Genomic DNA, 24609 nt, shown 5'->3' on the forward strand with positions numbered 1-24609 from the left:
GCATTTGTTCTAGCGCAAATTAAAATCATGTGAAATATCAAAAATTCTTCCGTTTCCTCATTGAAACGCGAACTTGTATGGCTATATTATGTACTGAACTGTAAATGTGTCGCAAGATGTAGTTAGGAAAACGTTTTTATAACGTGTGATGTTAATATTATAATATATGGCAGAATCAGAGTTTAGATGTAAACGAGAACACAATTTGATGGGCCACATCTCGCCCACATGGGCACAAACAGATTCTTAGCTATGGCGCTGTTGGGATATAATAAAAGAAGTTACAAAATAATTCTATACAAACATACCTAAGGTATATATGTGCATAAAAAGTAAATCTTTCACAGCATGTAACCGCAAAAGTCTCTAATGCATTAGATAAGAGACTGTGCTACTACCATGATAGTATATAACAGTACGGACAAAAAACATACCGACCAAACATGGCGTATAATGGAGTCTATAAGTTACTCTGTAATTGGAAGATTACCGCGAAATAGCAAAAGCATTCTTTATCTTGGTATTCTCTCTATAGTCTATATATATCAAACAGCGCTAAGCAATGAACGCATGTTCTCCGATTCCCCAAAATCAGACTTCTCAAATATTTGCTTCCAAATTCAAAAAACTGTTGGTCAACTTTATCACGTACAATGGCGTTGGCGCGAGCGCTAGCAACGTTATGCAAATACTTTCACTGGAGTATCTCTTACTTCAAATAAGCGATAGTTTTGGAACTTGTTGTTTGAATAAGATCAGAAAAACTGTGTGATGCATGGTTTGATATAAAAAACTTTCATTTTAGACCTGAGGAAAGCCTTTCCACGATTCACGCTTACTGATGATTGCCATCCGAACCGCGGTTACGGAGCTTTTCTTATGATGTGCATTTACCAAAGTATATCTTTTATTTTTTAATGTCTCGGCCCAACTTGAAATTGTTTACTAAAACCAGTGAACACGAATAAGCGTCCATAACGCCTTAACCAATTGCATTGATTTATACAACATTACATATTTGAATCTACAACCATCTGTATAACTAGCAAAACGTGTGATAAATAGCTTATTGAACCTCAGTTAATTGAAACACCTAGGTCCTAGGTTATGTAGAGTAAATTATGATTGAGCCTTTTTTTTAGATATTCACAATCATTGAGACAAAATATTTCGACGAAAAAATTTATAGAAATTTGTTTTTATAAACCTTTCACAATAAGCCACGCTATCCAGTTGAACGAAATTTATATAACATTATTTTTAACTTTAATCCTAACTGACGATATAGGATCTCATCAAGCTTTGGGTCAGCGCGTTCAGAATTGCATTTTGCTTAGCAATTTTAAAATGAACGTTTAAAAGTCGCTGTGTGGCTCAAAGGCAGGCGAATACAGTACATTTTACCTCGGAACCGTTTTATTGAAATAACGCATAACTGTATAACGACATAAACCAGAAAAGGTTTACAACATAGTAAAAATATAAAGTTTATAGCATTTCGTTTAACATACAAGTTAAAGCCGGTTTACCACGCTTTATATGTATCAGCAACACAAATTCTTCACCATTCATTTACAGTATTGGTATAAAAGAGAAATTTCTTTACTGGCAACAGGCCAGTGTATAAAGGAGGATCAGGTGGGCCAATTGGCTCGACCCTAAAAGTTTTAATGGGGCCTTTTATTTGCAGTTCACATTTATTGCCAGGCTTCCATAAAGGAAGCGTATAGCAGTAACACAATACAGAGTCAGATTTAGGGAAAAACTGAATGGGCCAGGTCTCCCCACCAAGTTTAGTCCAGCTTAATACATTTTGTAACGAATGAGCAAAACTACGCTGATGCATAACACAAAAATATACAAAATTTAAAGTTTTGCGTTAATTTAACTTTTAAATTCCCAGCATTGCATGTTGATTTTGTTTTGATGGTTTCAAACTGCACTAGAAAATGTTATCTTTTAATCTAAAACGAATTGCATACCGGCTGTACACGTTGATGACTCAAGAAATACTTATTATCACTAGCGTATTTCTGGAAAAACTCCTGGGGTATGGCCACCTTAACGTATTGAAATTGATAGCACATTGTTACGAGCCAAGCAAATGTTTGCACAGGAACCTTCAAACTTCACTGTAAATTGAAGTGATGGTGCTAGCTTTGTATGGACCCTAACAATGTTTGCTTCACCACGGTTTTTGTATTTGAATGTTTAAATAAGTTGAAAATTTAATAAATCTTGCTGAAAATGAGCTATTTCTGTAATTGGTGAGTCAAACCTAAACCGATACTTAGCAGAAATGGAATAAAACCATGACCAAATATGAGACATTCACTGAATTCAAAAAGAAATAATCGTTATTGTTAAAAAAACGGACGAATTAATATAACTGACCTCGATGTTCAACGTTATAAATTTCACAAATTTCAAAAAACATTTGAAAAAAGTGCGGATGACTTGCACCAACGGCTTAATTTCTAAATGGTAAGTCATGCAATTAAGCAATATAGATCTTTCACACAATTGCTTAAGTAATGTTCGGTTACTTCTGAAAATATGCTGAAGTTGAAGTACCTATAAGCAATGTTCCCTCTAATTTTTCACGAGTCTGAGCAAACACACTAACTCCCTGAGCGGTCCCTTGGACCACTGTGAGCAACACCAGACGTGCCACGTGCGCAATATGGCCATTATTATGCGTTTATTTTATTTTCAATTCAGGTTGGATTTTTTTCTTGTGCGCAGCACAGATCTTCTGTGCGCGGAGACCGTGTCAACAGTGCGCATTTGCGCACGCGGGCAGCTTAGAGGGAATATTGCCTATAAGGTAACAAACTAAATCAGGATTTCCTGATTTTTATTATAATTAATGCATCAAGTGAAGCCGAGTCGAAGTGTTATGATTAATCTATCCTAACTGTGGACGCGAACAAAGAAAATTAATATACAGCAGCATTCAATAAAATCCACAACAATAAATAAGTAAAATTAAATAAATTATGTTGAAAAGGTTATACAAATTATGAATATTTATCAACTTTAAGGGTGATTGTATACATTTTAATGGACGAATTTCTACAGAAAAAGCCTAACCTTATATTCATCTTTAACACTTAACATCTGTCGACCTGGATCAGTTTGGTAATTGCGAGCTTATGCGCAATCGTATAAAACCGACAAATATAAACTAAAACAAAACAGCTGAAGTTACTATATAGCAGTTTTTCGCCCAGAGAATGCCGAATACCAACGGCACACTCACAGCTCCGGCAGAGAGAAGGACGCTGTACAATATACATATGCAACATATAATTTAAAACTGACTCCAAACTACAGAAGTTGACTCCAAACTCCAAACAAACAAAAATAGCGCTAATGTAAAATACTTTTGATACAATAAAGACCATTGAACTGACTCGATGCTAAGTGAAGTAGGCTGATCTTGGAGACAAAAAGCACTTCTTTTTTTAGTTATCTATAAAAATTTCGAATCCAGTGAAGTGATTCCGCAACTATACTGTACCTATGTTTCAACCACGTGGTGCCACATCAGGTGATGGGCGCCGTTTGGAACTTTGAGAGAAGAAGAAAAGACGCATTAACCAAACGGAAAATCTAAAGAAATAAAAATAAATGCGCAGCAAGATAATTAATTAGGCATACGTTAAATAAACAAAATTCATGTGTTGTTTTGGACTGGCCATGAACTCCAAGAAATGACGCAAAGAGGATAAAAATGATTATTTCCGCATAGCTCACATGTTGCGTCTAGATTGTGAAATTATTATCAATTAGTTGACTCATGCTTTGTTCAAATCTGGATCGAGGCATTAATCTCCAAAATTTATTTTAAGCCGTTTTTAGAAAAGTTATTCCTGAAGACTTGCGTTAAGCACAGGATTAGGCTACATGGGCGCAGTGGTGTAACTGCATTATGGTTATGTTTGTCATAGGTAGACGTTTATAATCTCCCATGGTAACAATGGGTTCGTGACAAACAACACATTATATAAATGGTATATATTATATCAAGTCTCTGCTAATAAGTTGTATAACTTTCAAAATACTATGCTTGAGCTATCCGCATAGAGATCTCATTTCAGACTGTTTTATGAATTCGTAAGTGATTGTTTATTGAATATCATAATTACAACATAAAATATCGCAATGACAATATTTACAAAATTTGGTGAAGCAAAAAGACTTAACTTAGTAGGAGGGAAAGCATAAATGGAGTTCGAGACAATTCCGTACACTGATTAGTGATTGCATAATTGATAAAACATAAGACTTTCAACTACAACTTAAACACATGACTACAAGCAAATAATATTCTTTAACTGTGTGCATTTTACATTAATCTGTGTCTATAGATTTAATTTCGATATATATGCAAGAAAGTATAAAAGTGAAAAGTCTAACCACAAGCTTACCCTAAACGTGGAATGTATAAGCCACAATGAGATATGTAGCAAGCATACGTGCGCATGCATACAAGCTATATACGTTCAGTACAAATCGTTAAAAACGAAAACATATTAAAATATGGAAAAGTAAAAGAATACAAAACATACATTTTCTCACAGAAATACCTATACATGAACGTGTAAATAAACATGGCAGATTACTATGCTCAGCATAAGCTTGGATTTTCACAAAAAGACCAAGCTTCTCATTCTTATAAACGTTATGCTTAACCTAAGTTATACTAAATAGCATAATATTAACAACCTACACGTTAAAATAAGATTTATAAACTAAACATGTAGACTATGAAGAAAAAGTAATTTAAAGAGAAAAAATTTCGGTAAATTTGTTTACGACAACTACATTTTACGGATTCGAAAAGATTGACGCTTGACTAATTTTGTATTTGTTTCGCCAGAATAGCTTTGCGTATTCACGATTGGAATACAAAAATATTTAAAATTTATTTAGATAGACTTTGATGAACGTGTTAATTCCCACTATGTTTTCGTTTATCGTAGACCTAACCCTTTCTTGCTTTTCAAATGGTGTTATATGCAACAATACCGAACATAATTTTAAAATATCATCAACATCATCATGTGAGCATATTTCCGTTTCATTTTGCTGCAACAAAGTTTCGACTAATTTAGGTTAATCTAATTTATTTCCCAAAGTTAATAGCGAAAACTAAACCAGCATATGTTACTGTAGCATAGCTAAATATACCTTTATATGAAGTAAATAATTTTAATGCGCCATAAGCGCCATCATTTTTATGACGAAACTCGCCACACCCGCAACTGGCGCATAACTGTGTGATATGTGGTCATAACTGCTGTTGCAGGAGCAAGCGTTGTTTATGCCTTACCTAAGTGTCGCCCTTGTGTCCTTGGTACAGTGGTATCGACTTCCGTTAAAAAGTATTGCTGTCAGGCGATTGGCTACATTAGTTCGGCATTAGAGTATTGCAGTAAGTTATTGCTCACTTTTAAAATGAAATAAAATTGTTTTTGGCCATATTTTAAGTCTCTTGTGGGAGATCAGAAGCTTACTTTACATTAATGCAGTATCTATAGTTTGTGGGACTACTAATAAATATTGGATACTACATTTTTTTAAAAGCAATATGCAGAGATGGGCAGTCGATACTTTGGTAGTACCGTCGGTAACGGTACCGGTACTTGGCAAAAAATGTACCGACGGTTCCGGTATTTGATACTATTTAAAAAAAGTAGCTTGGTACTTTGTTGGTACTCGGTATCGGTATTTTTTGTGTAAAAGATGCTGCTGCAAATGCAATACTTGCCGCAATTATGCCCCCGATTAATGTTACTCCAGGTCAAAACATATCTGATGTTAATCGCTTGAAATTTAGGCTACTTGACATTTTCAGATTAAAAACGATCAGCAGATGCTAAAATTATTAGGAAAAATTAACATGCATTTTTGAAAACATACTTGTTAACATTTTGAAGTTATTACTTGAAAAGTACCGAGTACCGGAATCGACCGAAATTTGTTGAAAAAAGTAATTCGGTACAGACTTTCGGTACTTATTTTCAAAAGTACCGACGGTACCGGCATCGGTACTGAAAAAGTACCACGGTACTGCCCACCTATGGTAATATATTGAGAATTGGTTATCGCTTTCTATATTTTTATTTGCGATTATTGGTCGCAAGCATACCTTTACCTTGAAATTTTGAAATATTTTTTGCCATTTCTTGCCTATGGAAGCACGCTTATGCTTGCGAAAGCTGGTGTCGAAAAATATAAAGCTAACCTTAAGAGTGCCAAACTATATCCTGTTTCTTATTTTACTTTGAAATTTGTTTATCACCGTTCAGACAACATCAACTATCTTCTTAATGTACTGTAATATCTATTGCTAAGCTTTCTTTAACAAAATATCCGGTACGAGCGCTGCGCGTTGCCAAGGCAATACAAAAACCCCATTCCAGTTAGCTACGAATTTAAATTTAGCTATTAAAATATTAAATCTTTGATATCTTTTATTGAGGCCAACATTGAGTTTAATTTCATATAACTTCTCAATACCAAAGAATTATTTTGGAGTTTTTGATTTAAACTTTATGGTTAGGTTAGGTTATTACACTGAACAAATTTTAAGAACACGGACTATGGTTAGACGGCAGCCTGTATAGGCCTACTGCAAGGTTATAGGCATAGAGTTTGTTATGATAAAGATAATGAGGTATCGAACTTGAAACACAGATCGCATTATTGCAAGCCAAGCTTTCCCAGGTTGCATATTTTGGCCTAGACGCACTCTATATTGTATTCCATCAGCTACTGTGGCGAACTTTAGCTGTGTAATTTTACATGCCCCTGCTGGGTTGCACTGAGTTAGGCACGCACGATTTTCAACTCATTTAGATTGTATTAGTGAAACTGCATAACTTTCGCATCTAGGTTATGTGGCTCAGAGTAGGTTTTAGTTTGATGGGAACGAGACCAAATGGCTCTTTCAATGCTAAAAGTTTCCGACACGTGGCTTAGACCCACCAAGTGGGCCCATGGTTTATATAAATGTAGTTAAAAATTACCATATTTCAGGTTATTTGTTTGGATGATTTTAGTGCATCTAGACAAATTTGTTTTATTCTATAGTAGGGGTGGCCAGACCTGCTTCATGCTCAAGCCGCATATAACAAATTCCAGTTTTAAAAGAGCCACAACACAAACACAATAAAAAACACAAATTTATTCACTCACAATGAAGTGTAGCTATTGATTAACATTAGTGCTGCGTGGTGATACTATGAGTCTCCACCTGGGCTTCACCAACTCTTTTTGCAATTATTAGTATAACCGTAACCAAGATTTAAAACTAGGTCAGCCCTGACTTACAGATTCAATCTGACAGTTTACTTAACTACAGTGTTCAAGTTAGCACACTTCTGTACAATAATGTACTTTTTGGAGTGTAATTTGATTATTACTTACAATGAGTCGATTGTTACTACGTGTGATAGAACGCATTGTTTCATAATCTGATCAAACAACTCATCTAGACCGGGAAAATGCATGTCTAATTCATCAATGCTAATGCATTAAAGAGCCGCAGTTTGGCCACCCCTGTTCTATAGGCTACAACTACAATCTTGTGAGCTTACAATCTTGTAAGCTTAAAACCAAACGTGAGCTTAAAATATTTAAAACGTGACACATAATTAATTGACTTTCAATCTAATTATTTTATGCCTTATGTGTTCTTGCCTTGCATAAGCTAGGCCTACCTTAGTGTTCTCTATTTTAAAGCTAAATTGTTTAAATGTTAGTTCACAGTCAGACTTTGTGCAAAACGCATCAAGTTAGTTTTCAGTGACTTTAGTGCAAAGTGATCTTACATGTATTGAATTTTTCTAAAAGTTGCTATTGGACTGTAAGTAGATCACGCAGCTCGTTGTTAAAGACAGGTGGTTAAGTTGCAGGAAAAGGCATCGAAAAAGTTAATTTTAACAATTTGGGGTTTATTACAAGATAAATTTTGATCAGGAAAAGGCTTTGATTTGGTTTAGGTTACTAATTTAAAAACATCTTTGAATTTAGGTTAACAAAAAGTTGTGAAAAATAGCTTTGAAACACGATTTTTACAGTGAAATAGTGACAATCTGGACATAAACAAGCATGCATGAACAATTATTGTATATTCAGTAATTAATGCACATTCAGTAATGTATGACTAGCAACATATAGTATCTTCTTTGGACGTTTTATAGTCTGTAAAAAGATTGTTTTTATTACGCGGATATACTACCGGTAATGCAAACATAATGTGATCTTGTAATCTTCGGCTTAACCACATGCATATTTTTTAAAAAGCTTTCTCAAGAATATTTACTATTCTTTGATTTGAGGTCAGCTTTTTTTTAGACTTGCTCCTACTTTGAAACTCACTGCAATAGACTAATTGTTGCACCAATAAGAATACAGTCGACAAAAATGCAAAAGTGTTCCATTTTGTAGCTATATCTTAATTACTAATGCAGAGGCAGTCAATTAGACTCTGGACAGTACCTTATAAATGTATACCCTAAAGATTTATTTGGTTTAAAAAAAAGATTGTGATTCTAATAAATTCATTTTAGTTGAAAATTTTGATTATCATTTTGCATATATACATACTTGGGCTTGTTGAAGCCTAGCTTTACAATTTTAATATTTCTTTATAACCAGATAGGTATAATTTTTCTGTTTTGTTTTTTCCACTGCAATTTTATTTTTTTGTAATATTTTCTTTATTTCAGTGATATATTGTATGTAATTTGCAAGCGTATTTAAGCTACAGTTTTTCATATCCTTGTCCTAGGATGGACAGTGAAACTGTTGATGAACAAGTTGCAGTAGAAGCTGAGACCATAAACAAGTCTCCTGCAGGTACATTGCTAACTTCTTTCATATATATAACAGAAATTCAGGAATTGTCACAGATTAATACTTGGTAACCTACAAAGCATAACTGTTCTATAACTGCTTCTAATTTAACTGCTTATTCTTACCAGTTTACTTTTCATTCTCGTTTTCTCTTTGAACAAATTTTGCAAGTAAAGTAATATATTATTTGATAATAGCCGTACAGTTTACTCTGATCAATTATGTATCTTACTAACTACTAATGCTAAAGCTAAGGATGATATGAAAACACAGTATTTTTTGGTTGAAAACTAAGTACGTATGTGCAAAGGTTGGACATAACGTTTTTATCATACAATTGTTTAAAAAATTTGTATTTTTAGAATCAATGAATGGGGATGGTGCAGCAGACATAGAAGAACCTCCAGCTGACTTGGTGAGATATAAATTGGCCTACTCTTCTTTTGTTCAAATGCCCAGTTAAATTCATTTTAAACAATGTATTGATGAAACTCTTTGCATAAGGATCTTGTTTCATATATTTATTTTATTTTCTGCAAAATCTTAAAAACTTTATAAACACTGTATGAAATCAGGAAATTTCCTTACAGACACTTCTTGTCAAAGATAGAGTGAAAATGAAAAATGTCACAGTGGAGTCTTGGACTGATCATCACGATGCTAATATCTTAACGTTTTTAAAAGATTCTTGTTGCTTGCTTGTTGTGTATTATGACTCAGTAAGTATGGCAATGAGTTTTTAATGTGAAAACAGGAAAAAACATGACGCAAAAATATCATACAGTAAATATTCATACCAATTTAGTTATATTCCCTCAAATATATACATCTTAAAAACTTATTTGTATAGTCTATTATTTCTTTTGAATATACCGGTAACGATTAGGTCAGTGGTTCTGAAGCTTGCTAGAGATACTGAACTCTTCCTATTTCATATTATATGCATTCACCGAACAATTTGTGAAAAATTAAAAGCATGTATATACATCATACACACAACATATGTATCCTGATGTACTCCAAATTCCTGGGGGCACTATACCCACTTTAAAACCACTGGAATAAGTATTTGCAATCTTACAAATTTGTTATTTCCATGTCATAATGGTTATTGGTTCTTGTTGTTGCATAAGTTATTTTTTGTGATGACTGTGTGTGATGTGTGTGTGTTTTGTAATACTTGCTGTTTTGGTGTTGACAAATTATAAACTTTCTTAGTAAAAAGTTTTAATAGTAAGTTAATAACATCAAGCTGTTATACAGTTTTTATAATTATTTCTAACTCTGAACAGGTAAATGGTCTTATGGTCGAAAGTACAGTGCCCAATCATCAAAATGCAGAAGAGCTGATCTACTTTATCAAGTATGTATAGCTGAATATGCACAGTCAGAAAATTAGCTTTTCTGAAAATTAAAAAAAAAATTGTGGGATGTTTTAATTCAGTAAACTGAAAGTTACGGCAATGAAAATGTCAAAGCAGAAGTTATCAAATTGCAAATATCCAAATGTAATATACTGCTTTGGGCACTATCAAAATGAATTTTTCTAAACAGTTTAAAAAATTCTAATTAGTTGTTTTTAATATTGAAAATTTTCAACGGCGTGCTTTGGTATGCCATAACTTGAGTGTTTAAAAAGTGAAAGCTTGACCCCAATTATGTTGAAATTTTAGACAACTCAAAAGTAAACTAACCTGTTAGGTAAAATGTACACTGAATACATTTAAATAACTATCCTTAGCTTAAAAAGAATTTACACAAACTGTTGAAGAGTTTTTTTTCGTACTCAAGATCATGATCTGTGTTTCCTGTTGTGAAACCAATCAAAAATAGTTAATAGTTCATTCAATCTCATTAAAGTATTCACTGGCTAGCACATTATTGTTAATTGCCAGTTAATTGCAATTGTTTCTCACTATTGTCACAGAATAATCATGATTTAGATTATTTAGTATTTAGATTTGTGAAGAAAAGCAAGTAATCATCATAGTACACTTGTAATGTTTTCATAATAAATTATGATAGGTAAGTGTACAGATGTCAGAAGATTTTACCATAAATGCATTCATACCTAATAAAAAATATTCTTGTCTTCATGCACAACAACAAGAAAAAAAACTCTTGATAAATGATGATATTTCAGTAGATAATAGGCGTTTTTCCTGTCTGTTTGCGATAGGTAAAGTTTGAAGTTTTGGCTGTATGTATATATATATGTTTTAATTGAATACATGATAACAATACGTCAAGGTGGTGATGCAGTCACATTGTCATGGATGTTATATTATTAGTTTAATTATGTTTATCAAGAATGATTTCACGTCGATCAATGTTTTCTGTATGCATAATATTCTAATGTTTTGTATTAATTTTAGAACCAGCAGTCTTTTGACGGAGATAACAGCAAGCAATTTTAGTTCTCATGTTCAATGGGGATCTTTAAGAGCCAGTTATCTGGAAGGCTTGTTGCGATTGATGAATGGAATATATGTACCAATGTTTTTCAAGAATACTTCTTGGCCAGATAGCATCAAAAATGATTTCAGTGCCCATCTGCATAGGTTAAGCCTAATTCTTTAAATAAATTCTCATGTTTGTGATTCATATTCTTTCTTAAAATAATGTCATACATATGTTTAAAAAGTTTTGATTTCAGGCATTAGAAGTGTCTCTAAATTTTTATTTTGTTTTGCTAGATTTTTGGCCAGCTTGACAGACATAAAGCATAAAATGAAAGGGAAAACAGTACTGTATGTACCAAAAGAAGGCTTAGATATATCAACAGATATAGCAGCTAGGAACAAAGAGTTAGTCCAGCGCCTTGAAAGTAATTTTATGTTTCTATTGTTCTATGGTTACGGTTATTGTTTTGTGGGTGTCGTTTTAAGCCTTTTCTTACCTCAACGGTTGTTCATGTCATTGTTGTATGTTATTCTTTATTGTCAATTTTGAAGATTGATAACAACATTTTCCTATTAACATCCTTTCCCAGAAGTCCAACTTGTTATGACATTCTACTTTGTTTCAATTACATTTTGAAATCTTGTGAAACTGTTTTTGTAATTTTGTTGTTATTAGCTGCAATGATTCATTGGACAAGGCAAATCAAAGAAGTGCTAAATGCACAGGATGCTTTGGAAACAGCTGAAAGTTCTGGTCCTTTGGAAGAAATTGAATTCTGGAACAACCGTTGCATCGATTTATCAGGTGAGCATTGTACTCTGTGTAAATTTGTTCTATTTATTATAAACATGGTTTGTAAAAATAATCTCCAAAATATTTTTACTTATTAGTATTTCTTAATTTGGTGGTTGTCTATATTTTGAAGGTTTAAGCACTCAATTGGACAAACCTGGTGTAAAAAAAATCCAACGCATTTTGGAAATTGCCAAGTCGTCATATGTTGGTCCATTTAAAAAGCTTTCAAAGCTGATACAGGACGGGTCGGCTCAAGCACAAAGTAATCTAAAATTTCTCTCGCTTTTTAAAGCACCCTGTGAAAAACTGGCCTCATCCAATCCCACAGAAATCCCAAAGCTTCTTCCAGAAATTGTTAAAATTATCCGTGTTATTTGGGTCAACTCTGAGTATTACAACACCAGGTATAACATGCAAATTCAAGTTACACTGCCTGCAATATATCTTATTCTTTTTTTTCTTTTTGTTGTTTATCTTTGTATTCAGTTTTGAAAAACAAATCTATTCTTCATCCATTTAGTTTTGATGAGAACCAATTTTTAATTTAACTTCAGGTTGAGGGACAAAAGTCTGCATTCTGCATCGGTATAATTGTTTCACGTTGACTAATGTTTATTTATATTTATTAAGAGAGCGGCTCACTGCATTGTTTCGTAAACTGAGCAATGAAGTAATAAGAATATGTTGTCGTGAGATATCGTTGGATCGAATATTTAATGGTTATGTGGAAAGCAGTGTGGCTGTGCTAAACAGCTGTGTAGACTGCTGCCTTGCTTGGAAAGAAATATACAACACAACTGCAAAAGCTCATCACCAGTAATGCATTTTAAGAAAATAGATATTTAGTAATATTGGTTGCCTGTAACATTTTCTTCAATTTTCAATACTTATAATAAGGTATGAAATATTTGCAATTGATCTATTTCATTTTTATTTAAGTTTATATAAGAGGTGATTATATATTTCGAATGTAAATTAAGTGCTTGTTGCCCAGGTTGTCCACGAGCGGTTGGGTTCTGGATCAAAGCTCAATATTTGCTCAGGTCGATGCTTTTGTGCAAAGATGCAAAGATCTTCTTGAAGTCTGTGAATGTCAACGACACTTTGCCAGAAGGTTTATATGACAAAATGTTTTATTTTTCCCACAACAATTTCGTATATCTACCAATTTACCCTACAATTTAGCATACCATATACTTTCATGCGTGTTGCACAAAGCAAATGTAGACAATGATCAAGGATCTAATAGAGCTGTATTGCAGGAGAGATGGTGACAAAACACCCATGCCTTGTTTTGCTGGTCAGAGGGGTCCAAGCATAGCCAGAAGTTTATTGGAAATTGAGGGCACTTTTGAAAAGCATCTCCAAATGCTACAATCTGTCAAAAAGGGAATTCTTGATGTTAAAAATACATCATGGCATGATGATTATAACAGGTATTGATTTTGAATTTTCTTAATGAGTTTATTTAATTTTTTTAGGAAACCCAACATGCAGTTCTTTCATGAGGGATTTGAAAATTTTTAAGTTGTAAATTTTTTTCTGATACATTTAGTCTGCTTTTAACATAGGTTCCGAGCTGGGGTCAAAGACCTTGAAGTAATGACGCAGAATTTAATTGCATCTGCGTTTGAAACTGTAAAAACTGTAGAAGAAGGTGTGATGTTGCTTGATGTATTCCAGCACCTTTCAGCTCGAGAAGCAATCAAAAGATCAATTGATAAACGAACTGTTGAGGCAAGATTTCACTCGGTTTTTATCGGCTGCCCCAAAATATTGCAAGTGTTTTCATTTGGAGTTTTGTTTAGGTGTACTCCATGTTTAATGATGAACTGAACAACGTGAAGAAAGAATTGAGCTCAAAGTTAACCAACATGATGGCACATCAGCCCAAATATGCTGGTGCCGCTCATTGGGCAAGAGCATTGAAGCGGAGAATAGATCGACCAATGGAGGTAATCGTTTTAATAATAATATTTAATAATTCTAATCGTTTTTCCTCCAAGCTTTAGTGAAAGTGTATTTATTTTCAGAAACAAAAAAATTAGACTTGCTATATTCATCATTTCGTAATGCATTTGAAGAACCATAATCACTTAAGCAAGTTGTATATGTTTTGACCTGAAGTAAATCCATATATACTCATTTTAAAGTACAGGTTGAACTACTTGATAAGCATGCATTGAAAACTGACATAGGTCCTAAAGAAAGCTTACTACCTGCCTGAGATTGGACTTGGCATGGAAACACGAAGTGCATATCAACAACTGTCCACTGCACTTGACGAATTTGTGAGGAAAACATTTAATGAATGGACTGGTACAGTTGATGAAAATAGCATTAAGAAGCTTGAAATATCTCTAATGCAAAAGGGAGCAGTCACAAAAGACATGCTTAATATGAACTTTGACAAGTGAGAATAGTTAATTTTTGCATCAAATTTCTCACTTGACAATTGAACTGCTGTAAGAGTAACAGCATCTGTTTACGCTTATCAGAAATCTGCTCAAGCTATTCAACGAAATCCATTATTGGGAACGACTTATGTTTGAGATACCTCATTATGTAAATGAAGTCTATTTAAAAAATGAAGAGCTGCGCAGTTTACGTGAACATGTTTTACTGGTTGTCAGGTACATTTTAAAGAATTTAAAACTGACCTGTGTTGTAAACAATAGTAGAAAATTGACTGATGCGTATTGTGGCATCACACTCCATTGGACGTTTAACTCTTATTTTGTTGTTTCATCCAACTTTATGATAGTGCTCACCCAATTTGATGTTTGTACATTTCTTGTAAACTGCTACGCAATTTTGCAGAGATTACAATCGAATCATTTCTGCTCTGCTTCCAGAAGAGAGGGGTTTATTCAAAGAACGAATTAGATCACTTGATAAGAAGATTCATCCTGGTCTCACTAAGCTTACTTGGGCATCGAAAGGAATATCGGAATTCTTTGTTGGCGAATGCCGCTTACATTCTCGAAAGGTTTTAGTTTATATTTAACCATTTTTTAAAGATGAATGTAGAAAAATGTTATTTGTACTCCGATAAGCTAATTTTCCTAAATATTTCTCTTATTTTATTTCTGACACTTTGAAATTAATTGTGCGCTTTCTGCGGTTCAGGTGCAAGCTATTGTGGACGACTACAAGCGTGCAAATATGTCAGTAGCACGGAACTGTCGAAAGATCAGTGAGCTTTTGTTAGTACACTTGGATGGAAAGAGGATATATGAAGTATATACGTAAACTAACTAATTGTCACTGATCACTTTTTCTTACTTTGCTGACTCAATTCTTTTCTTTGTTATTTAATTCATTATGGTTAATGTTGTAAAGGTTTCTCTATATGGTGAACTCTAAATTATGGTTTGTTCTTAAGGAGCTTGAGTTCCAAGATGACCAGCTGAAGCATCGCAACAATGTTCAGAAACGTTTAGAAGAAATTCACCTTGATATTCTTCAAACCATGAAGACAACTTACCTTGTGTTCAAGGGTGATGGTCCTGATGTGAGACCAATCTCAATTCATAGCGTTTTTGTTATCTTGTAGCAATTTCTCTGCTTTTATTATGCAAATTTAATTGGCTTAATAAACGTGTAATAAGTGACAATTAATCAATAGTTGATTATGTTGGTTGCACTAATTTTTTCCTGAATTTATGTACGTCATTACGATATTAGTGTTGAGTAGTTTGTAGCTAGACCAACAATGTGGACACAATATTAATAATTGGCTAATAAAATTTAGGCTTCTCTATTGTTTAGCTAACTAGTATTTTGTGCAATTGCATGTCTATGTACCCTTTCTGGAGCTCATGCGTAAAACATTTGCTTGTGCCATTTACAAGCATTTAGCTTTCAAAAAAAGGAAAATTTTTCTTTAAAGTGTTAAGCAATTTTAATTTGCATGTTTAGGTTCAACAACATTGGGTGAGATATACTGAGCGAATGGATCAACATGTTGAAGATGCGTTTAGACTCAACATCAAATGGTCTTTGCTTGAAATATCAAAGGCAATTAATGGAGATGGCAAGTCAAGTCCAAACCCCCTCTTCCGAGTGAAAGTAGTTTTACAACCCGGGAAAAATAACACCCCTGTTGTAAGTACCAATTGCTTATCACGTGACTAGTATTGACAATACACTTGCAATTTGTTTAGAATAAGTAAGTTTTATGCTATCAGTGTTGGTAAATTATATTCCGGTATTTACTGTAGTATATCAACACTAATTTTTCCATAAAAATATTTTTACACATGACCCTATTTTATTTTTGCAGGTTGAATTTTCTCCCACTCTTCAGCAACTCGCAACCATAGTTGGAAATGTCAGCACCCAACTAACAACTGCCATTGTTGGCTTCAGAAGACTTCCAGAGCTGCTAACAAGGAGTAAAAGAATGGTCTTTCAGCAAAAGGAACCCTTGGCATCAATGATAGGTGAGAACATGGTAAAAATCTTGTCCAGTTTAAACATTTTCTTAAATGATTCTAGTTTAACTATTTGATTTGAGCTTAAATGCGTGAGTTTAGTTAAACTTTTAGATAGTTCTAGTGCACATATGAAACAAAAACTGAACAGATATCTGATCAAGTGATCATCATAAAGCTGTTCGTCTTGTTGCAATTTACATTCAAATTATTTTCATTTTTATTTACAGAAAAAGATGAAGAAACAAAGAAGGTTCAACGAACTATACAAGAAGGAATGTTTGAAAACAGCAAGCATTTGCAGGAATATCTGACAACTTGGGACAGTTACAAGGAGATATGGGAAATCAATAAAGACGCTTTCATCAGGAGATACCAGCGTCTGAACCCACCTGTCCTCAGTTTTGATTCCGATATCGGAAGGTATTTTTTGTTTAAAATAGTACCTAGTATAAAGCACATTGTTCTTGGTATACATGCTTAGATGATGCATGTACATTTCAATAGGTATACTGAAGTTAGCAACAATGTACAAAAGGAAGATACGGTCCTCAACATTGAATTTGTTCTTTTGGACTGTTCCCCACTGAAGTTTGCCTTGCTATCTCACTGTAATGAGTGGCAGAATAAATTCACAACCCTTCTTAAAAATATGGCTTCACAGAGACTGGCTGAACTTACTGAGTTCTTGAAGACCAATGCAGAGAGGTGTGAATTACATTGTTGACGCTAATAACTTTAACATTACTTGTTAAAGACGTAGTAACTACACAATATTTTTAATTTACATTTGTTTAGTTAAATTTTGAACCACATTTTCAACAGTTGGCATACTTATCACCGTTTTTTACTCACAGGGTCAGCCATGTCCCTAAAACTCTTGATGAGCTTGGAGATGGCTTGACTTTATGGGAAAAGTTACACAATGATCTCCAAGCAACAGAGGACAGAATTCCTCCAATACATGACCAGTTTGGAATTTTGGAAAAATATGAAGTTCCTATTGGAGAAGAGGTATACATTACATTATAAGCTTTAGGAAACTGTTGCGCAAAGACGACACGACTACTTGTGAAGCAGTCCATTAAACATTGAAACCATGAGTAATGTTTGTTTGTGCATACTAATTAAAGTCGTCTATTGTCCATCATAGACTCAAACCATGTTGGAAAATCTTGGATCAGAATGGGTGGCTTTCCAGCAGTGCATTATTGATACAGAAGTTATGCTGCGCAAGAACAAGGAGAAATTCAAGACTGGTCTGCTTAGTCAAGCAGAAGAATTCAGAAAAAGAGTCGGCGGTCTTACATCTGACTTTCTTCAGCAAGGACCTTTCACAAGTCAATTTACTTTCTCAGATGCTTTGGATGTTGTTGCCAATTTCAAGTTAGCTTTTATTTCTTGGACGATATTTTAACTACATTTTGCATTAAATGAGAATTTCAACTCTGTCTGTAGAATAATGGTGTAATAGGCATAACTTCAATATTGGAAAACACAATCATTGTATTCTTTGATTAGCAACCGGCTAAATCACCTGCTTCATCTATGATGATACTTGGCAAAGTTTTGTGCAATTCTTAAACTGCATTTTCATTATGCCAATTCACACTTTAGACTTTAATTTTCCGAATTTATCTTTAACATAGGAGAGGCGTCGGTGACTTAAAGCTGGAAGAAGTGACTCTCAGGCGTGGCCTAGGTTTATTCAAGATTGAGCAGCAGTCTTCCAAAGATCTTATTGCTTTAGACAAAGACTTGGATAACATTGACCAAGTGTGTGCATAGAACAAATAGTAGTTTAATTGATTTATAGTAGTTTGTTCTAAGTTGTTTTAAAACCTTACTCTGTAACTTAGTAAGCTATCTATGTACTGAATTTGTTAATAGGTTTGGGAGTTAACCAAGGAGTGGGAGGCATTATGGGCCGAATGGAAGGTTGGGCAGTTTAAAGATCTAGTTACAAATGACATGGAAATGATAGCACAAGGCTTGTACAAGAAACTGAATAGATTAAGCAGGGATCTAAAGGTAAACTGTGCCAATTTAAAGAATCAATTTAAATGAAATGATGTGAATTTTTGTAATATGTTATGAATATTTCTTCACTTGTTGTCAGTTATTGCAACAATTTGGTATAGTAAAGCCCTTTTGACTCTCCTCAAGTTCTTTTAATCTTAACTTTAACCAAATTGTAGTTCTATTATGTGTTTAATTATTTTCATTTTTGCTGCTTTTGTTACAAATTTTTGATACTATACTTATGTTTTGCTGCAGGACAAGCACTGGGAGATCATAGATTCGTCAAAGAATAAAATTGACCAGTTTAAGAGAACAATGCCACTCATCACTGATCTTAAAAATGAAGCAATGCGTGAACGTCACTGGGCACAAATCAAAACAGAGGTATGTTAGGACTAACAGCGGGCATGTCAAACCCGCTACAGGCTGCATGTGAACCTTGTTAAGCTCAAAGTGCGCTACCACCTGTTTTTTAAAAGTTTCATTGAACAACATTTTTAAAGTTGCTGACTTCATCTTGTAGTGAATGTTTCATTATTTCCTTAGACACATGATACACAATGCTAATAATAATATGCAGTTGTCAATAAAAAAAAAACAATAGGAAAACAGTTTGATGCACCAGCCTTGCATTGGGGGAATACCCCAAGTCAAGAGCCCACCATGACACAATTATCTAAAGGTTTTAATTTTATAACAGTTATCTAGTAATAACATTTGATAATATCCAGTAGTTTTTATTGAGTCCTCATTAACTGAAAAAATGTGGTTGTCTTGCTTTTAAGTACGAATGGAAATGATGATTGTGATACTATGTTATTATTTTTATTATAATGACTATTGCAAAGGTAATGCAGTTGGATTTGCTTGACTAAAAAGATCGATAATTTAAGTATTACATTTTATGTATTTCGTATGTCCTATAGATATACTCACCTGTTTTGCCTTTTTTAATGTGAGAGGCAGTTATTTTCTTTCGACTGCCTTTTGACTAAGGCCAGGTTATTTTATATTGGATAGTGATAAGAAAGTAACCACTGCATATTGTTGAGTACTTCTTTCTTCAGTATACTTCAGTAAACCTTGTTTGTATGTTTGGTTGCAAACAGGTTCAGAGACCCTTTGACCATACCAGTGAAACATTTACCTTGGAGCGAATCATAGAACTTGGCCTGGATCAATTTTGGGAACAAATTTCAGAGATTTCTGGTGCTGCCAGCAAGGAGTTGGCCATAGAAGAGGTGACATCCTTTATGAACTTTGTTTCTAACCTGAAGTTTTTCTAAACAACAAATATGTTTTTTATTAACTTTCATTCATACCTGTAGAGCAAAATCACAAAAATTGAATTTTATAAACTCATTGATTTCAGACCTTGGCAGAAATCGAAAACGTTTGGAATGGTGTTCTCCTAGATATAACCCCATACAAAGATAAGGGTCACTTCAAGTACGTTGCAAATGTTCAGTTTTTACATTTCGTCATTATATAAATCCTGACTTCTATGAATATTCATAACGAAATAATTCTATTATTAAAAAAATTCAGAACTTGAACTGCTCTGAACAAGTTAGACGTGTGCTATAATATACAATATTTTACCTAACGCTCTACTTATTGTTTAGGCTTCGTGGCACAGATGATATCTTCCAGCAACTTGAAGACCATCAAGTGACTTTGTCCACCATGAAAGCATCTAGATTTGTGAAGGCCTTTGAGAAATCAGTCGACTCTTGGGAGCGCGCTTTATCAACCATTTTGGAATGCATTGAAACGATTCTAACTGTTCAAAGACAATGGATGTACCTTGAAGTAAGAAATAATATTTTAAAATAGTTGATAAACCACATCGTTAAATATTCCACTTTCCTAAGATTTTAATATCCTTCAATAGAACATTTTTCTGGGTGAAGATATTCGAAAACAACTTCCACGAGAGTCTGCTGAGTTTGACTATGTCAATGCCAACTGGAAAGAAATCATGACTCGCCTAAACAAGGACAACAATGCACGAAGAGGAACACACCATCCTGGTGAGCTTGGCTTTTTGCTTCACTTCCACTCAATGAATTTTCGTACTTGAATTACTGATATATACTAACATATACATATCTGAATAGGTATAATATGTTACATCTTTGCATCGGTTGTACTGAAACTTTCTGCTTTTGAGTGTGTGTCTAGATACCATTTTTTTACTATGAGCCTCTGATGTCATAATAGGAACCACGACACATATCTTAAGATTTTTTTTAAATGTTTATCATGTCACATTGTAGGATTGCTGGAGCAACTTAATGACATGAATACAAAACTGGAAGAAATCCAAAAGTCTCTCGACATGTACTTGGAAACAAAGCGACAGATCTTCCCAAGATTTTACTTCTTGTCCAATGACGACTTACTTGAGATTCTAGGCCAGTCAAGAAACCCTGAAGCTGTATGTTTGTCACTATACCTAATACTCTGTCATAACAAAATTAAATTTACTTTGTAAACTGTTTGTTATTATATAATGTGCTTCATGCTGAATCCATATATTCGTATCACCTATGAAATTAGGTTCAACCACACCTCAAGAAATGCTTTGACAACATCAAGACGTTGCTAATGAGAAAAACTGGGCACGGCTCACGAATGGAAGCAGGAGGAATGTATTCGTCTGAAGGAGAATATGTGGAATTTGGTAACCCTGTACTGCTTGAAGGTAAAATTATGTTCAACCACTTATTTGGGCAACAGTTGACACAAAAGTTTTATTTTTTAAATAAGGTATAAGTTTTAAATTTAAGCAAACATTTTTCCCCTTTTATCTGTTGATTGATAACTGTGTCATGAATTACAGTTCTTGTGTTTTAACGATTACCAGGACCTGTTGAAGCTTGGTTATGTGATGTTGAACGTACTATGCGTTGGACATTGAAGGAGGTTTTGAAGCAGACCAGAATTGCTTTGAAAAAGAGTCTAAATAAAAGAGACAAATGGGTTAAGGAATGGCCTGGCCAGGTGGGCATTAGCTTTAGTGTTGTCTGTTTCACATTTGTTCAACTTCAATGCAACTGAAAACAATTATTTTATTTCTATTTCTTTTCATCATTCACACTTTTTATGTTTTTGGTTTTTGTTTTTAATTTCACACTGATGTGATTCTTTTTAGCCGGTGATAACTGCTAGCCAGATCCAGTGGACAGCTGACTGCTCAAAAGCACTAACCATGTGTAAGGAGAGAGGTGACAAGAAACCAATGAAAAGTGTCAAAAAGAAACAGGTTTCTTTTGCCTTTTTGTTAGGAAGTTAGGTCTTTTTTTTCATTAACAGTTCTGATAAAATTTTTTAGATAAATGAACATAACTAGAACACATCAATTATGCATTAATTAGTCTTTGAGGGACAAATGGCCGGAAGAGTTTTATTGTGATGCTTTCTATAGTAACAACTTTAATAATTATTTATAGATTTCAATGCTCAATAAATACTCCGAAGCAATTCGTGGCAACCTGAACAAAAATCAAAGATCAAAAGTAGTTGCATTGGTTACCATAGAAGTCCATGCTCGTGATGTCATTGACAAGCTTATAAAGACTGGAACCAATGATATCACCGCATTTGAATGGCTTCAACAACTTCGTCTATATTGGGATAAGGTAGGGCTGTGGTAGACAAAAGTACCCTATTTATTGGCCTATAACTTCTATAACTCACATATTTTGTGCCAAACTTTTGTGAAAAATTATGAGGTGCTACTAATGCACAGAACTAATACAGAGCGATCTTATAGGCTTCTAGATATTGAATGTGGTGCTTCTACAAGTAAAACATGTTCAAAAAATTTTGTACCTTTTTTGAGCCTGTATCTGTAACTCAATATCTGCGATTTATACATGAATAAGTAGAACTGGGGAAAAGCTCTTCTAATAAGAGCGTCGCTCTCGTTTGTCAATGAAAAAGAAGCGTCGCTTGTGCTTTTGCTGTTCTATAAAAATAACATGCTTGCTTTTTCTCTCATGCTCCCGCTCTTTTTAGCAATTAAAAATAATTAATATTTTCACTTCGGCGCATTTTAGAAAACCAACCAACCCAATTTGTATGTTGCAAATTTGCATTGTAGGCCTAGAACATGTGTCTAACTGTAGCCTAATAATTGCTTATTATTATTTGTTGTAAATGTTTGAAATTTTATGGAATCCGTTGTTAGAATTTTTCTTTTTGGTCGCACTTGCCACAAATGTTTAATAGACGAATCGAGTATTACAAACCTTCTAAAATTGTAGGTGCCGACTTTCATTAATTTAATATTCTTAACTTTCTAAGCATATATCAGTTAAGTTATAAACATAATGATTACATGAAGAAAATTACCAGTGCTAGTATAATGTCTAATCCTAATGATTGTTGTAATGAATGAAATTAGCCTCAAAAGAAGTAAAAAAACTTTTTTCCAACCATTTTTATCCATTTCGTACGTTCGCAGTGTTGTTTGGGTAAAAAAAAAGAACGACGAGCAGATAACCCTTAGAAAACAGCACGCTCGTGGTTCCATTTTTCATTTGAAAAAATAACGTTTCTCTCCAGATCGCTCCTAAAAAGGAGGACCAAAGCTTTATAAACATCTTTCAACAAGTATTGTAAGTATTTATGTAATGTTTTTTAGTAGTCATACTAACAAGTATGTTGATTTGTTGTAGGACATTGAAGATTGTTTAGTACGCCAGACAAATACACAGTTCCAGTATGGTTATGAGTATCTTGGCAATTCCGGTCGATTAGTAATTACACCATTGACTGATCGTTGCTATGTCACACTGACCACAGCCTTGCATTTGCATAGGTACTATTTGTCATCTTACTTTTAATCAAAAATTTGTTACAATGTTTTCTCAATTATGTTACTGGTTCAGAGATTTTATCCAACTTTTCACAAACGTTTTATCATCATTTAACGCCTATTTTTTTATTTCACTAGTTTCTACTTTTTATTATTTTTTAATTTACAGAGGGGGAAGCCCTAAAGGCCCTGCAGGCACTGGAAAAACTGAAACTGTGAAAGATTTGGGAAAGGCTCTCGGAATGTATGTTATTGTTGTCAATTGTTCTGAAGGCCTTGATTACAAGAGTATGGGACGCATGTACAGTGGTCTTGCACAGGTCAGTAATTAGCCCTAGACTAACAGCTACTATAACTAATTGAAGTAACCTACCCAGTTTTCCATAAATTTACTATATCATAATATTTCATGGTGTGTATTTCAAGATGAAGTAGTGTTGTCGTAGTTTGCAACGTTTACGAAAGGGTTACTATCAATGTTGTACCTTGATACATAGACTGGTGCTTGGGGTTGCTTTGATGAATTCAATAGAATCAACATCGAGGTGTTATCTGTTGTTGCTCAACAAATTCTTTCGATTCTATCAGCTTTGGCATCAGCACAGCAACGTTTTGTGTTCGAGGGAAGAGAAATTAATCTCATTTGGTCATGTGGCATCTTCATTACAATGAACCCCGGTCAGTTGTTTCTGTTTGAAATAGTATCAAATATTTTGTTTTTAAAGTGTTACAACTCATCAATATTTGATGCTGTAACCTTGTATTTGCAGGCTATGCCGGCCGTACTGAATTGCCTGACAACTTGAAGTCAATGTTTCGACCGATTGCTATGGTTGTCCCAGATTCCAACCTTATTTCTGAAATCATTTTATTTGGTGAAGGTTTCGGAAACTGCCGTGTAAGTTAAAAAAATATTTTTCTACTTTTGCATTAAAACAGGCTCATATAAATTTTCCTTTTATCATCATACAATTTGTGTAATACTTAGAACTGTTTTTAGGCCTTGGCAAAAAAAGTTTTCACTCTTTACTCACTTGCCATTCAACAACTGTCCAAACAAGACCACTATGATTTTGGCTTGAGAGCTCTTGTGTCTGTTCTTCGCTATGCTGGTCGTAAGAAGCGATCAAATCCAGATATGTCAGATGAAGAGGTACTAAATTTTTGTTGGTTAATTTAACTGTTTTTATTCAGTTTGCTTACTTTATCTGTTCACCATGTGGCGTTATTCTTTGAACCAAATACCATTTTTATTCATCT

The 24609-nt window shown here is 33.9% G+C and overlaps 1 protein-coding gene across 1 annotated transcript in view; it reads left to right on the forward strand.

Annotated features, from left to right (window-relative positions):
- Positions 1-8746: 8746 nt before the first annotated feature.
- Positions 8747-24609, forward strand: part of LOC143448768 (dynein axonemal heavy chain 2-like) — a 33526-nt gene continuing 17663 nt past the window's right edge. Inside the window, exons 1-41 of the mRNA XM_076948628.1 lie at positions 8747-8871; positions 9231-9283; positions 9459-9587; positions 10161-10231; positions 11244-11429; positions 11565-11695; positions 11947-12075; positions 12197-12470; positions 12697-12882; positions 13061-13180; positions 13329-13502; positions 13638-13803; positions 13875-14021; positions 14265-14479; positions 14565-14699; positions 14887-15055; positions 15196-15306; positions 15452-15580; positions 15988-16173; positions 16352-16511; positions 16733-16925; positions 17010-17210; positions 17360-17516; positions 17656-17888; positions 18152-18278; positions 18393-18533; positions 18780-18908; positions 19634-19765; positions 19897-19973; positions 20150-20336; positions 20419-20557; positions 20804-20964; positions 21087-21231; positions 21394-21530; positions 21682-21792; positions 21980-22168; positions 23210-23352; positions 23519-23669; positions 23847-24027; positions 24120-24247; positions 24350-24502. Of these exons, the coding sequence (XP_076804743.1) occupies positions 8805-8871; positions 9231-9283; positions 9459-9587; positions 10161-10231; positions 11244-11429; positions 11565-11695; positions 11947-12075; positions 12197-12470; positions 12697-12882; positions 13061-13180; positions 13329-13502; positions 13638-13803; positions 13875-14021; positions 14265-14479; positions 14565-14699; positions 14887-15055; positions 15196-15306; positions 15452-15580; positions 15988-16173; positions 16352-16511; positions 16733-16925; positions 17010-17210; positions 17360-17516; positions 17656-17888; positions 18152-18278; positions 18393-18533; positions 18780-18908; positions 19634-19765; positions 19897-19973; positions 20150-20336; positions 20419-20557; positions 20804-20964; positions 21087-21231; positions 21394-21530; positions 21682-21792; positions 21980-22168; positions 23210-23352; positions 23519-23669; positions 23847-24027; positions 24120-24247; positions 24350-24502 (6153 nt within the window). The 5' untranslated portion in view covers positions 8747-8804. The remainder of the gene's footprint in view (positions 8872-9230; positions 9284-9458; positions 9588-10160; positions 10232-11243; positions 11430-11564; positions 11696-11946; positions 12076-12196; positions 12471-12696; positions 12883-13060; positions 13181-13328; positions 13503-13637; positions 13804-13874; positions 14022-14264; positions 14480-14564; positions 14700-14886; positions 15056-15195; positions 15307-15451; positions 15581-15987; positions 16174-16351; positions 16512-16732; positions 16926-17009; positions 17211-17359; positions 17517-17655; positions 17889-18151; positions 18279-18392; positions 18534-18779; positions 18909-19633; positions 19766-19896; positions 19974-20149; positions 20337-20418; positions 20558-20803; positions 20965-21086; positions 21232-21393; positions 21531-21681; positions 21793-21979; positions 22169-23209; positions 23353-23518; positions 23670-23846; positions 24028-24119; positions 24248-24349; positions 24503-24609) is intronic.

This window comes from Clavelina lepadiformis, chromosome 3, assembly GCF_947623445.1.
Source record: "Clavelina lepadiformis chromosome 3, kaClaLepa1.1, whole genome shotgun sequence".
In the NCBI taxonomy this organism is placed as follows: Eukaryota; Metazoa; Chordata; class Ascidiacea; order Aplousobranchia; family Clavelinidae; genus Clavelina; species Clavelina lepadiformis.